Genomic DNA, 12,026 nt, shown 5'->3' with positions numbered 1-12,026 from the left:
GTCCTATTTAGAAACCTTCCAAAGCTCAGGGAAGTGGGGTCCAGATAAATGGTTCAGTTTTTGGCTCATCTCTGTAAGTAACTGAATGTGTGCTTTATTAAACATGTTTCACCTGCAATTAGACCTGTGTTGCAATATCAATAGCACAGTTACCATTCAAATGCACTATGTTAGAAAGAACAAAGGATCCATAACAAACTTTGTTTTAATGTGAATCTTGCAGAAATCAAGCCGGTAGACAAAAAGAAATTAAAGTGTTCTTTCTTTCTGATCAGGGCTTGGGCATTCTAGCATAAGAATACCATAATGATAAGCTCACCAGGGCCAGTGCAAGAATATTTTGTGTCCTAGGTGAAACTTCCACCTTGCGCCCCCCTCCCCCTCCTCTCTCTCCGAGCATCGCTTATTATAAACTTTCAAAAATGAATACTGCATAATGTGGCATTGTTCATTAGAATTAATACAGAGAGGGAGGATTTGGCCCATGAAACAATAACTGTATTAAGGTGTGGCCTGTGAAAAAGTTTGAGAAACCTTGACTTAAATTTCTTTGGTGACATGATGTAATATTCAGTAATGCCAACCTCAAACATTCAGAACTCATGAGTTGGGCCCCCACAAAATCATTCGATATCTGACCTATTAGTCCTCATCCTCAAAGGAAACCTGCACATTTTTCAAAAGATGAGCCTGGGAGCTTGAATTCAAAACCTTGCTAGACATTAAAAATCATGATCTTCATAAAGATACTGGCTTTATGGTTAATTAGAACAACTTGCAACCCACTAATCTCCCCTTTTGTCCTGGGATTACAAGGGAGTTAATGGGCTACTTCACCTCGAATGGTCCCCTTGAATATGTGCTAACTACTTGTGCTAAACGATCTGTTAGATCTAGTGTTTAGCTGTGACACTGTTAGTACCTTTTCAGACCTGAAGAAGAACGCTGTGTAGCTCGAAAACTTGCCCCTCTCACTAACAGAAGTTGGTCCAATAAAAGATATCACCTCATCCACTTTGTCTCTTTTAAATAATGTGACAGCACAAGGGATTGTATAAAAATCATGTGTCCCTGTAGCTAAACCCCATCACCCTGGTCCTTTTCAAGTGTTCATAGTAATAAGTTCAATAACAGATTTGCAGTCCTTTGACATCTCTACTTAAAAATGACCTGACAACTTTCCAACAACTGATGAAAAGTGCTTTTTTGAAATGTTCTTTATAAAATAGGCCCCTCCCATATGATTTCATATTGTAAAGTTTGTCTTTAAGTTTAAACTAATATTTACTGAAACTTCTATTTCTATTTGACATTGACTCCACTTATGCATAATATATGTTTCTTACTTTACTGATCACTTCCTTATCTGGGAAGTGTGAAACCAACTGTCTTGGCATGATTTTTCTAGTTTTGTGGCTGTGTTTTATAATCAGTTGAATTACTTTTTAAAATGTTAGCTACATTAATTTCTTTGTATGCTGTGGCTTTCTGAACAGTTTAAAGAGCAGGATACATCATTGCAACTGGAATTGTTTTCTTGATTTAAACACTGCAAATAAAAAAAGTTGGGGCATATTTTTGAAAGTTAGGTTAATGAAAATATTAAGTATTTAATCATGTAACTTTTTAAATAGGTTGTTTTCTCATAGAAATCCCAGATTAATCCATACAGGGAAATACAACTAGAAAGTCCACGGGTTTTTTTTTTGAGCTGTGGAGGCTTGGCCCGTGCAACATGTGGGGAAGGGGACCCCGAGTGGCTGCAACTTACAACTCCCAGGTTCAGGTCGGCGCTGCGAAGGTTTCCTGCTGCCAAGCCAGCCAGGCGGCAATGGTCAGGAACATTTCCCAGGAACCCCACACTGCCTGATGGCCACGGTCCACAGCAGCATCCCTCCTAGTCCTGTGCCGCCTCCCGCTGCCGCTCCCAGGGCAGGAGCCAACGCCAGGCTCCGGCGATCTGCGGGGGACAGAGGTGGCGGGCGGCATCCGAGCGCGCAGCCGCCTCCTCCCCAGGCTCCAACTTTCCCGGCTCCCTGAACCGCGGGGCCCGAAGCAACTTCCCACCCCCCCCAGCTCCGGCTGCTGCTGCGCTGCGGAAGCGCCTGGCTGGGAGCGCACGGGCTGGAGAGCGGCGGGAGTCGGGAAAGTTGGAGCCCGGGGAGGAGGCGGCTGCGCGCTCGGATGCCGCCCACCGCCTCTGTGCCCCCGCAGATCGCCGGAGCCCTCCAGCAGGGGCAGTGGCGGCAGCTCACACGCTAGGGAGCCGCAGAACCCGAGTGTGGTGAGGGGGAAACCGGGGGGTGCGCCTGCCAGGGCTGCAGCCTGGCGCCCCCCCCCCCCCGGGGGGCTCCTGCAGTGGATGCATGCGGGCGGCAGCCCCCGTGGCCCCCCCCCCACTTCCCCCTTCGCCACGCTCGGGCTCTGTGGCTCCTGGGAGCAGTCTCAGGGCCCCGCGCCCAGGCGGCGGCTCACATGCCCAGGAGCCGCAGAGCCCGAGCTCGGCGAGGGGGGAACCGGGAGGCGCACGGGGGCTGCCGCCCACATGCATCTGCTGCAGCCTGCAGGAGGGGTGGGGGCGCCAGGCCGAGCCTGGGCAGGAGGGGCGGGGGGCGCGGCTGCTCCCTGCTAGTGGCGCCGCCGCCTTTGCAGGGCTGCTGTCCACCCTGCGCCGCGCCGGCTCCTCCATGGCTGGGGCTCGCCGCTTTTTGGCGCCCCCAACCACTTGGCGCCCTAGGCAACCGCCTAGTTTGCCTAGTGGTTGCACCGGCCCTGAAGCTCACAGGACAACATGGGTGCATTGTTACCTAGTGTATATGCAGTGACTCATATGCCATAATGTGAATCATGGAATTCCACTAGCACTGCTTGGGGTTCTGCGAGATCAAGTCCTACACTGCATTCAGCTAGATGAACATCGGCCACATAAACATTGGGAGGGCAATCTGAAAGTTTACTGCTGCATTTTAACAACTAACCGAGAATTATATTTTGTTAATAAAATACCTTCCCCTGCCTCTAAACATTCTGTTGAAAAATAGAATGGCTTACATAGAAATCTTTATGACAGTCAACGTATGTCCTGACTTCTTTTTTATCATTTGTGTTCTGCCATGCGGAGGGAGCTGTAATTTGCTCCACGTAATTAGGTTAAATTTAATTTTGGTGATGATTGGATAGATATTATCTGATATTGTATTTTGTCATCCTCTGCTTAGCAGGCTGCCCAAAGTATTTCATTCACTTTGGGAGCCAGCAAACTTGTTGCTCAGTCAGTGGCATATTTGGATGGACTCAGGAGAGCAAATTACCCTTAAATTTTAGGCAAGTTTATTTTAGAACCTGATCATGGTCCAAAGGTTCCTTAAATTCCATAAATATTTGTTTTAAAAATGAATATCTATCTGTACAAAGCCTGAGAGAGAAAAAAACCCCAAACCTACAGCTCTCCTTTCATAAATGAGCTTTACAATGGTCTTTTCAATTGAAAGTTGTTTGGTTCTATGCCAATGAGCTTTTACTCTTTTTCTAATCCTTAATTAATCCCTTTTAAAAACAATTTACGTGCTGTATATTCCACTGATGCTCAGCCTTCTGTCTGCGTATATGTATCTCAACAAGATCTTTTACAGCAAGGCTAACATTTTCATAAATTACAAACTTAAATCCATATTGAGGCACTTCAGTCAAAATGAACTGATTTTCAGAGCTGATGACTGGCAGGTCCTATTGAAATCAATGGGAATTTGTGTGTGCTTAGCCCTTCTTAAACACAGGCCACTGAAGTGCCTAAATACGGATCTCATTCCCTAACTTTAGGCACCCACTTCTAAGAGCTTTGGCTCGATTTTCTAACATTTATGATGTCTTCAGACCAAGTAGAACATCCTTCTTGTTAAAATACATCAATGTGAGTCACCATGAATTGAAAACAGCCGAGTTTCTCAGTAGCAAAGCCATGCTTTTTTGCTAAAAATCACATACAGTGTGTAGAGACCATTCCTTTGACATGCCTGCAGATTCAAAGAGAAATCCTACAAGCTTTTGGAAGGGGCGTGGAAAGTTCTGGAGGAAAGAATTAAAAAACAACCACCACCAAATGCGGTAGCAGTTTTAGAGCTGAATTTTCAACATGTGGTCTCCATTTCTGCACATTCAAACTTGCACGTGCAATTTTTGTGCATTATCATGTGTGCATGTACATGCTTGAATGCACAAACATTTGCATGTGCATAAAATGAATTTTGCCTGTATCAATTCTATTGTTTGTGTGCAAAAATTATAATGCACATAAAGCTCCACTAAAAGCGATTGATGTACACCAAGTACCATGGAGGCCGGGCTGAAGCCCCTTTGAAAATATAACACTTAATGTCAATGAAGTATTAGATTTATGTCCTCTTGCTTAAGAAAGTGCAGTTGGATGCTTAGAGATGGAGCATGCTCAGTGTCATTAATCACCAGCCTTGACGCGAGTGGGAATTTTGCCTCAGTAAGGACTGCAAGATCGGGCCTTAGGCTGTATGTTACACACTGTAGATCTGACTTACCACAAGAGCAGCAGGTGAAGCAGTTGGTATGGTAGAGGTTACCCATTGCTTGGCAAGCCTGGCTCGCTCCATATACGCCCTTTCCACACTTTATACAAATACCTAGGAAGAAGAAGAAAGACTTAACATCAGAATCCTCAGCAGTTCTAAAAAGCAGCTGCTGGCCATTGATTTGTAAACACTTATTGTACCCTCATCAAGCCCTAAAACAATGAATTAACAATCCTGAATAGAATCCAGACACCAAAATTGGTGGCAGGCATCTTGAGTGAAATGACTACATGAAAACCAATCAAAAATAAAAGGCAGAAAATCCTAATATAGCTGGTGAAACAAAGTATGAAGAGCGAGGCTGGCCAAACAGCACAGAAATCCCCCAGAGACAGGTGAAAATGAGAAGGGACAGGAAATCTGAATGCCCACTGGAAAGAATTCAGATTTTCAAAGAAAAACAACAGAGGTCTTCAATACAAGGTAAGTGATCTTAACACAACATGTTACATTCAGCATTACCAATAAAACAAACAATTTGGTCAAACAGTGTCATAGAAAAAAAGTGTTTATTTTTTTCCTCTCCAATAAAGTAATCATCATATCAATAGTGAGCTGAAGTCCATAAGGAGGTCAGTGAAAATGACTCTGTCAGTCATATGTAATGGTTTTTAACTTTCTGTCCTTAGTAATACTTAGCCCCTACATGCTGGGCATTTTACAAAACAAAAGGCAAGGCATCTCCCCTGTAATCTGGGTTTTCAGATGGGATTCTACTCAGGCTACTTAGTGACTATTGCAGCAGCTATACTTAGCAAGCTAGCTTGTTCAGAACTAGCACCCATATGTCTACCAAAGCTGGAATTACACCTCCAGCTCCACTGAAGACAGACGCTAAGACTGCAGACCTGGCTGGGAGTTCTGCCATTGACTTCAGTGGTGTCAGGATTTTACCCTAAAGATCTGATCCTGCTCCTATTGAAATCAATGGCAATTCATATCAGTTTTGTACAAGAGAACAGTTGAAGATCCCAGCATAGCTGTGGCAATACCAGTTAGTTACTGCTGCTGCACGGCTCAGAGAAAGGTTTGTGATTTGGGTAGGTTCTACAAAGAGTGTGGTTAGTTTTCTCAGGGTAATGGAGTGATAGGTGGCTGATTATATAGAACTGGCAAATTTCCATTGTTCAGATACTTTTCCTGATGAGATCGTAACAATTTTAAGTTAGGTCAACTCAAATGGGTCTCCTAAAACTCTTGAAACTAGATTGAATTAATCTCTGACATGCTTGATTTTAATGGATTTGTGGCCATTTACACCAGAGATTAATTTGTCTCTGCGTCTTTAATAAGGAATTTATTACATAAAACATTGGTACAAAATTACCTCCTTGTGATGTTGTGCAGTCTATGGTTTTATAAAAATATGATAAGTGAATATAATGTAACTGGGATATGCTTCATGCAAAAGGTCTCTTGTAAGGTATCATTACAAAGCTTATAATCTACTGAGTGTGATGATCATCCTATTTGTATAAATGTACCGCTCTTGTATCTAAAACTAGAAATATAAAATATAACTCTGAGGGCCTATTGTAATTATGCAAAGTGTGAGCCATTAATGGTGATTGGGAATCTTGATGATTCCCATTAACCAGGACCATTATCTGCAGAGTTTTACCTGTGAATCTTCCTGTATATGAGTGTGCTGGCAAGTGAGTAATGAAGTCTTGCAGTGACATGTGATCATGTCACCTGAACTGGAATCCATCTTTAACCTGGTGCTTTTCCAGTGAGGGGGGGTGGAAACCCAGAGGGACAAAGGGTTCCCGCCTTATGCAAAAGATATATAAAGGGGTGGAAGGGAACAGAGAGGGAGGGAGGAGCCATCATGAAGAATCCCCTAGCTATCACCTGAGCTGCAACAAGAGCTGTACCAGGGGAAAGAATTGTGCCCAGGCCTGGAAGGTGTCCAGTCTGAGAAAAAAAACTTACTGAAGCATCTCTAAGGGTGAGATTATCTGTATTCAGTTTGATTAGACATAGATTTGTGCATTTTATTTTATTTTGCTTGGTAACTTACTTTGTTCTGTCTGTTACTACTTTGAACCACTTAAATCCTACTTTCTGTATTTAATAAAATCACTTTTTACTTATTAACTCACTGTATATATTAATACCTGCGGGAACAAACAACTGTGCATATCTCTCTATCAGTGTTATAGAGCGCGAACAATTTATGAGTTTATCCTGTATAAGCTTTATACAGGGTAAAACTGATTTATTTGGGTTTAGACCCCATTGGGAGTTGGGCATCTGAGTGTTAAAGACAAGCACACTTCTGTGAGCTGTTTTCAGGTAAACCTGCAGCTTTGGGGCAAGTAGTTCAGACCCTGGGTCTGTGTTGGAGCAGATGGGAGTGTCTGGCTCAGCAAGACAGGGTGCTGGAGTCCTGAGCTAGCAGAGGGAAAGCAAGGGTAGTAGTAGTCTTGGCACATCAGTTGGCAGCCCCAAGGGGGTTTCTGTGATCCAACCCATCACAACCTCCTTGTTTCATACAGTTTATTTTTTGTTTTCCTGATATGTCCATTGGTCCACAGCTGGCCTGATTTAACTGAGCAGTATGCAGTGCAGCTGTATCCATGTTGGTCCCAAGATATTAGAGAGAAAAGGTGGGTGAGGTAATATATTTTATTGGACCAACTTCTGTTGGTGAGAGAGACAAGCTTTTGGAGTTGAAAGCTCTGTGTAGCTTTCAAGATATTACCTCACCCATTACCTCTTTAATTGTGTAGTGTAAATTAATAATGTCAATGTGATTTTGAAATTGCTTTAGGAGAACATAAAATACACTTTTGCTTCAATTATCTTCTGCAATTAAACTACTTGTATGCTGGTTAAGGCCCTGATCCTGCAAACATTTACACCTATTTAAATCTTATTGGCTTCAATGCAACTCCTCATACACTTAAAGTAAAGGACCTGCACAACTGTTTGTAGAATCAGCGCCCTAATCTAGGGTTACCATATTTTAATAAAACAAAAAGAAGACACTCCACGGGGCCCCGGCCCTGCCCCAACTCCACCCCTTCCCCGCCCCCAGCACCAACTCTGCCCCTTCCCGCCCCAACTCCGCCCCTTCCCCAAAGTCTCCGCCCCCTCCCTGAACGCTCCTCCCGCTGCTCCTTCCCCTCCCCTGCTTCTTGCGAATCAAATGTTCGCGGGAAGCCTGAAACAGGCAGGCAGCAGGTAAGCTGGGGCGGCGGCGGCGGGGGGGAGGGGGCGCGAGGAGGAGCGGCCCAGTCCCGACCCCCCGGCCAAGTGGCTCCCTCCGGCGGCCGGCCCCGGCCAAGAGGCTCTGGCCCCGGCATCTCTGGCCTGGCCCGGCTCGGGCCCTGGGGCGCTGGCCCCGGTTCCGGCCGAGCGCGCTGGCCCCGGCCGAGCAGCTCCGGCCCGCCCCGGCCCTAGCGACTCCAGCTCGGCTTGGGCCCCGGGGCACCGGCCCCAGCCGAGCGGCTCCGGCCCCAGCCGAGCACCCCCAGCCCCGGTCCCAGCGGCTCCGGCCCAGCTCAGCTCCGGCCCTGGCCCTGGCCGAGCGGCGCCAGCCGGTGGCCGTGCACCGCCGGCCCCAGCGGCTCCAGCTCTGGCCCCAGCGGCTCCAGCCCGGACCCAAGCCCCACGACCCCGCCCTATTTTCCCGGACATGTCTGGCTTTTTGGAATTTCCTCCTGGACGGGGATTTGAGGACCAAAAACCGGACATGTCCGGGAAAATCGGACGTATGGTAACCCTACCTAATCATCCAGATTTTTCTCTCCTTGTACTGAGAAAGCTATGCAAAGATTATATAAATTCAAACCACTGGGAGGAGAAAATCTCAATGTTATTAGCTTGGAGAAACTGAACTTAACAGAGGGCAGAGAATACCAAGGTAAAATAGGAAAGAGTTCAATGTTTCAGGTTAGTCTTTATTTGGTTTTAGAAAGACGTAGCACATTGACTATTCTGAGCTACCACACAGTAGAGAGAAATTTAATTTGTTTTTAATAAGTAACTGTAGGAAAATGGAGAAAGCAGGCAACACAGCATCTGCAGTAAGATTGCTGGTATCTGGTTTGGGACTCCAGTAAGAAAGGAGATGGAGGCTGCATTGCACATACCAGTTTTTCTGGCCTCCCCATATACCTCCAAAGAGTTTTTGTTTTTGGTGCTAAAGTACCTGACAATATCCTTTTAACACCATCGAGTATCAATGCCCTAAATTAAACCTGTGATACCAAAACTCTTCCAGAGAGATCTATTCAACTGCACTGTAAACAAAATAGTAAGAAAATGTTGGTCCTGGGGCTAAGGATGAAATCAGATTTAATATAATAAATGAGAACTTTTTCTTGAATAGGTTGACTACCTGCAGGAGCCCTACCTGCCTCAACTGTTACATCGACTATTATTTACTATAAGTTAATGATTCATTTGCTGGTGAAAGTTATTGATCCCTCTGTAACATTCTGATTCAAAAGTGCAGCCACTTTACTCAACTAGTCTTGCAACACATGACAAAGCCACTGTCAGAGCAGTGAGAGTAACCAGTGAACCCCTCTATCTTCCCTATAACTTACTGGGAACTCTAGAATCGACCTGGTCTCTTATGTCCTTACAACACCCTAGAGGCACCCTGGGGCAGGAAGGGTTGCCTATACAGTACAATAGCCACACATTCATTTTTTAAATGGACAGTCTGTTGTTTTAGCTTAAGGCCCTGGTCCAACATTTCATTTTATTTTTGGTAAGAGACCCAGATAAGAACAACCCTTTCAGAGTTCCTGTCACCACTACCAGCCATCTTCACCCATTCTGTCCACCCTTTCATAACATTAGTGCACTTGTGACTGACTGCCACTGGCATCTCAACTAGGAGGTGGAATATTATGTATACAGACACACCTTCACCCTTTTCCTGCTGATTTGTACTTCAAGGATGGCAGAAATCCATAGTCTACATTTTCCTGAAAGGTCTATCTTTGAGATCTCATTCACAAATGCCATTAAATGCCAGACCTATTACAGTCAGGAACCATTGTGGCATAGCATAGAATCATAGAATATCAGGGTTGGAAGGGACCTCAGGAGGTCATATAAAAGCTATCACCTAATTTTTCTTTTTTATCTGTTAACCCATTGGACCATCAGTAGGGTGACCATATTTCCCTATGCGGAATCCGGGACACCTGGTAAAGCAAGTTCAATGGCAATCAGTCAGAACTATGCAGTACAAACATTAAAATTAACATCAAGTTGACTGAGCCGCCGTTAAAAAGAAACACTGCGTAGATGGATTCTTTTTATTTACCTTCTTATCTTTAAGGCTTTAGGCTTCACACAGGGAGGGGTGACACAGGGAGGGATGACACACACACACCCCTATCCTCTCCCCTTCCCTCCCCCCCACACAGAGGGAGACGTGACACACACACACTCCCATACACCTCTCTCACACAGCTGGGGTGACCGACCGACCGATCGGACCCTCCCTGCCTGGCGCTCTCTGCCCTCCATGCCTGGCTGGGCCTCCGGGATGGACCCGCCTCTCCTGGTACCTGGCACCGTGTCTTCCCGAGGCAATACGCTGTGGGGGGGAGCACACAAGTTCACATGTCCCATCCCCCCCAATTTCTGCCAGGGCTCACACCAGAATATGGCCAGCAGCAACTTTTTAACACTGTGGGAGGGAAGGGATTGGAGCTGCTTCCAGTCACAGGGGGTGGCGGGGGGGGAGAATGACCTGGCATGTGACATAACCCACTGCCACTGACATAACCCAGCTGCCCTCTGGCCCCCCCCAGCTACAGCGCAGGCAGGAATGGGTTAAGCCCTCAGGCTGCATTGTGCACCAGGGCCAGGGAACCTGAGTGCAGGGGCTTCAGCAAACCCGGCCAGAGAGGTGGCTCAGCAGGGGAGGGTGCCTAGGGGATGGATCAACCCCACGCTCCCTGGAGGCAGGACCCAGGGCTGGGGGGTGAAGAGGGTGCTAAGCCCTTGCCCCGGGGCTGCTGTTGAGCCTGCAGGTTTGGGACATGAACAGGCTGGAAATTTCACCCCCCTCTCACCCCTTCTCCCCCCCCCCCCCCGCCACTCCAGAGCTTAGCTGAGGGGCAGAGTCTCTTCCCCATGCCAGCGCTGTGCAGGGCTTTGGCACATGCAGGTCTCAGCACCTCCTGGCCAGCGCCCCAAGCCAGAGGGTCTTGGGCTTTCCCAGTGCACCAGCCCAGCCAGAGGCAGTGGGGGAGGGAAGGAGCCTGCTGGCCAGGCTGTTGGTGAGCTCAGTGCTCTGACCATGGGCTGGTTCTCCGCACAGGGCTGGGAGCGGGACATGCCCTGCTGGGGGGGATATGGAGGAGCAGCGGGGCTGGAGGGAAAAAAGGGCAAAGCAGGGAGAGAACAGCGAGAGGGGGAGCACATAAAGAGTTGATGGGTGGGCAACAGAAGCGACACAAAACTGGCCGCTGCCTGGCGCCTTCCTGCACTCACCAGCCACTGTAGCTCACAGCCAGAGACGGCCGGAAACGGGATGGTGCAGGGCCCTACTGGCCGAGAGTCTGCATGCAGCGGGGACTGCGCTGATGGACCAGCAGGGGGAGCAGCTGGCCCCGTGTGCTGCATTTTCGCCCCACCACCAGCCTTGCACACCCACCCCCATTGTCAGCCACTGGAAACCCCCTTCCACACCCCCCCCCCCCCCCCGCCGCCAGTCACTGCTGGCGAGCAAGGATCTGGCCAGCAGCAGGACCCACCAGTAGTGATGGGGGGAGATAGGAAATACGGGACAATTTGCCCGTTTTAAAGCGAAAGTCAGGACACCTGCAGGAGGGCTTAAATACGGGACTGTCCCTTTAAAAACGGGATGTCTGGTTACCCTAACCATCAGAAGCAAGTGAATTTTTTGATTGTGAATGGTTTATTTACACAGCCCTCCCCACCATATGATTCATTATGAGCTGCTGTCCGTTTTTTAGTTCATTTTCTCTAAAAGATTGGTCATTAATTGCAGGAATGAATGACCACAGAGATGACTGGCATTCTAAAAAGATTTCATGTATAATTCCATTTATATATTTTGAAAAATATATACGCAGCTGTGGTGTGAGCTCATAATGCCCTGGAAAAATCACTAATGTGCAGGTTATTTATGATCAGTTTTCCACCAATCGGAACCCAGGCTATGTGTTATTAGTTTGGTAAAAGGCCATACTTAATAGCAACACTTCATTTTGTTTCAGATTTATTTCTAATGCCTGTTGAATTTCCTAGGAAGAATGTGGTATTATGGAGCAAGCACATCACATTCTTGAATTTTGTTGTGTGTCACTGTTTGAATCTACCGTTTCCAACCTTTGTACAACTCGCGAGCTTTTCCGGTATCTCCTTTCCCATCAGTGTTGTTATTCCTGACCTATAGCTGAGAATGTTCAGAGCTGCTCAGGATAG

The 12,026-nt window shown here is 46.8% G+C and overlaps 1 protein-coding gene across 1 annotated transcript in view; it reads right to left on the bottom strand.

The window, feature by feature from the left end:
* The window catches only part of WTIP (WT1 interacting protein), a 118,973-nt gene that overhangs the window by 63,942 nt on the left and 43,005 nt on the right, over nucleotides 1–12,026 (bottom strand). Inside the window, exon 2 of the mRNA XM_065416840.1 lies at nucleotides 4,551–4,652. Within this exon, the coding sequence (XP_065272912.1) occupies nucleotides 4,551–4,652 (102 nt within the window). The remainder of the gene's footprint in view (nucleotides 1–4,550; nucleotides 4,653–12,026) is intronic.

The sequence above is a fragment of the Emys orbicularis genome, chromosome 14 (assembly GCF_028017835.1).
Source record: "Emys orbicularis isolate rEmyOrb1 chromosome 14, rEmyOrb1.hap1, whole genome shotgun sequence".
NCBI classification, from domain to species: domain Eukaryota; kingdom Metazoa; phylum Chordata; order Testudines; family Emydidae; genus Emys; species Emys orbicularis.
The sequence above is the reverse complement of the archived record's forward strand: the minus strand, read 5'-3'. Positions and strand labels throughout refer to the sequence as shown.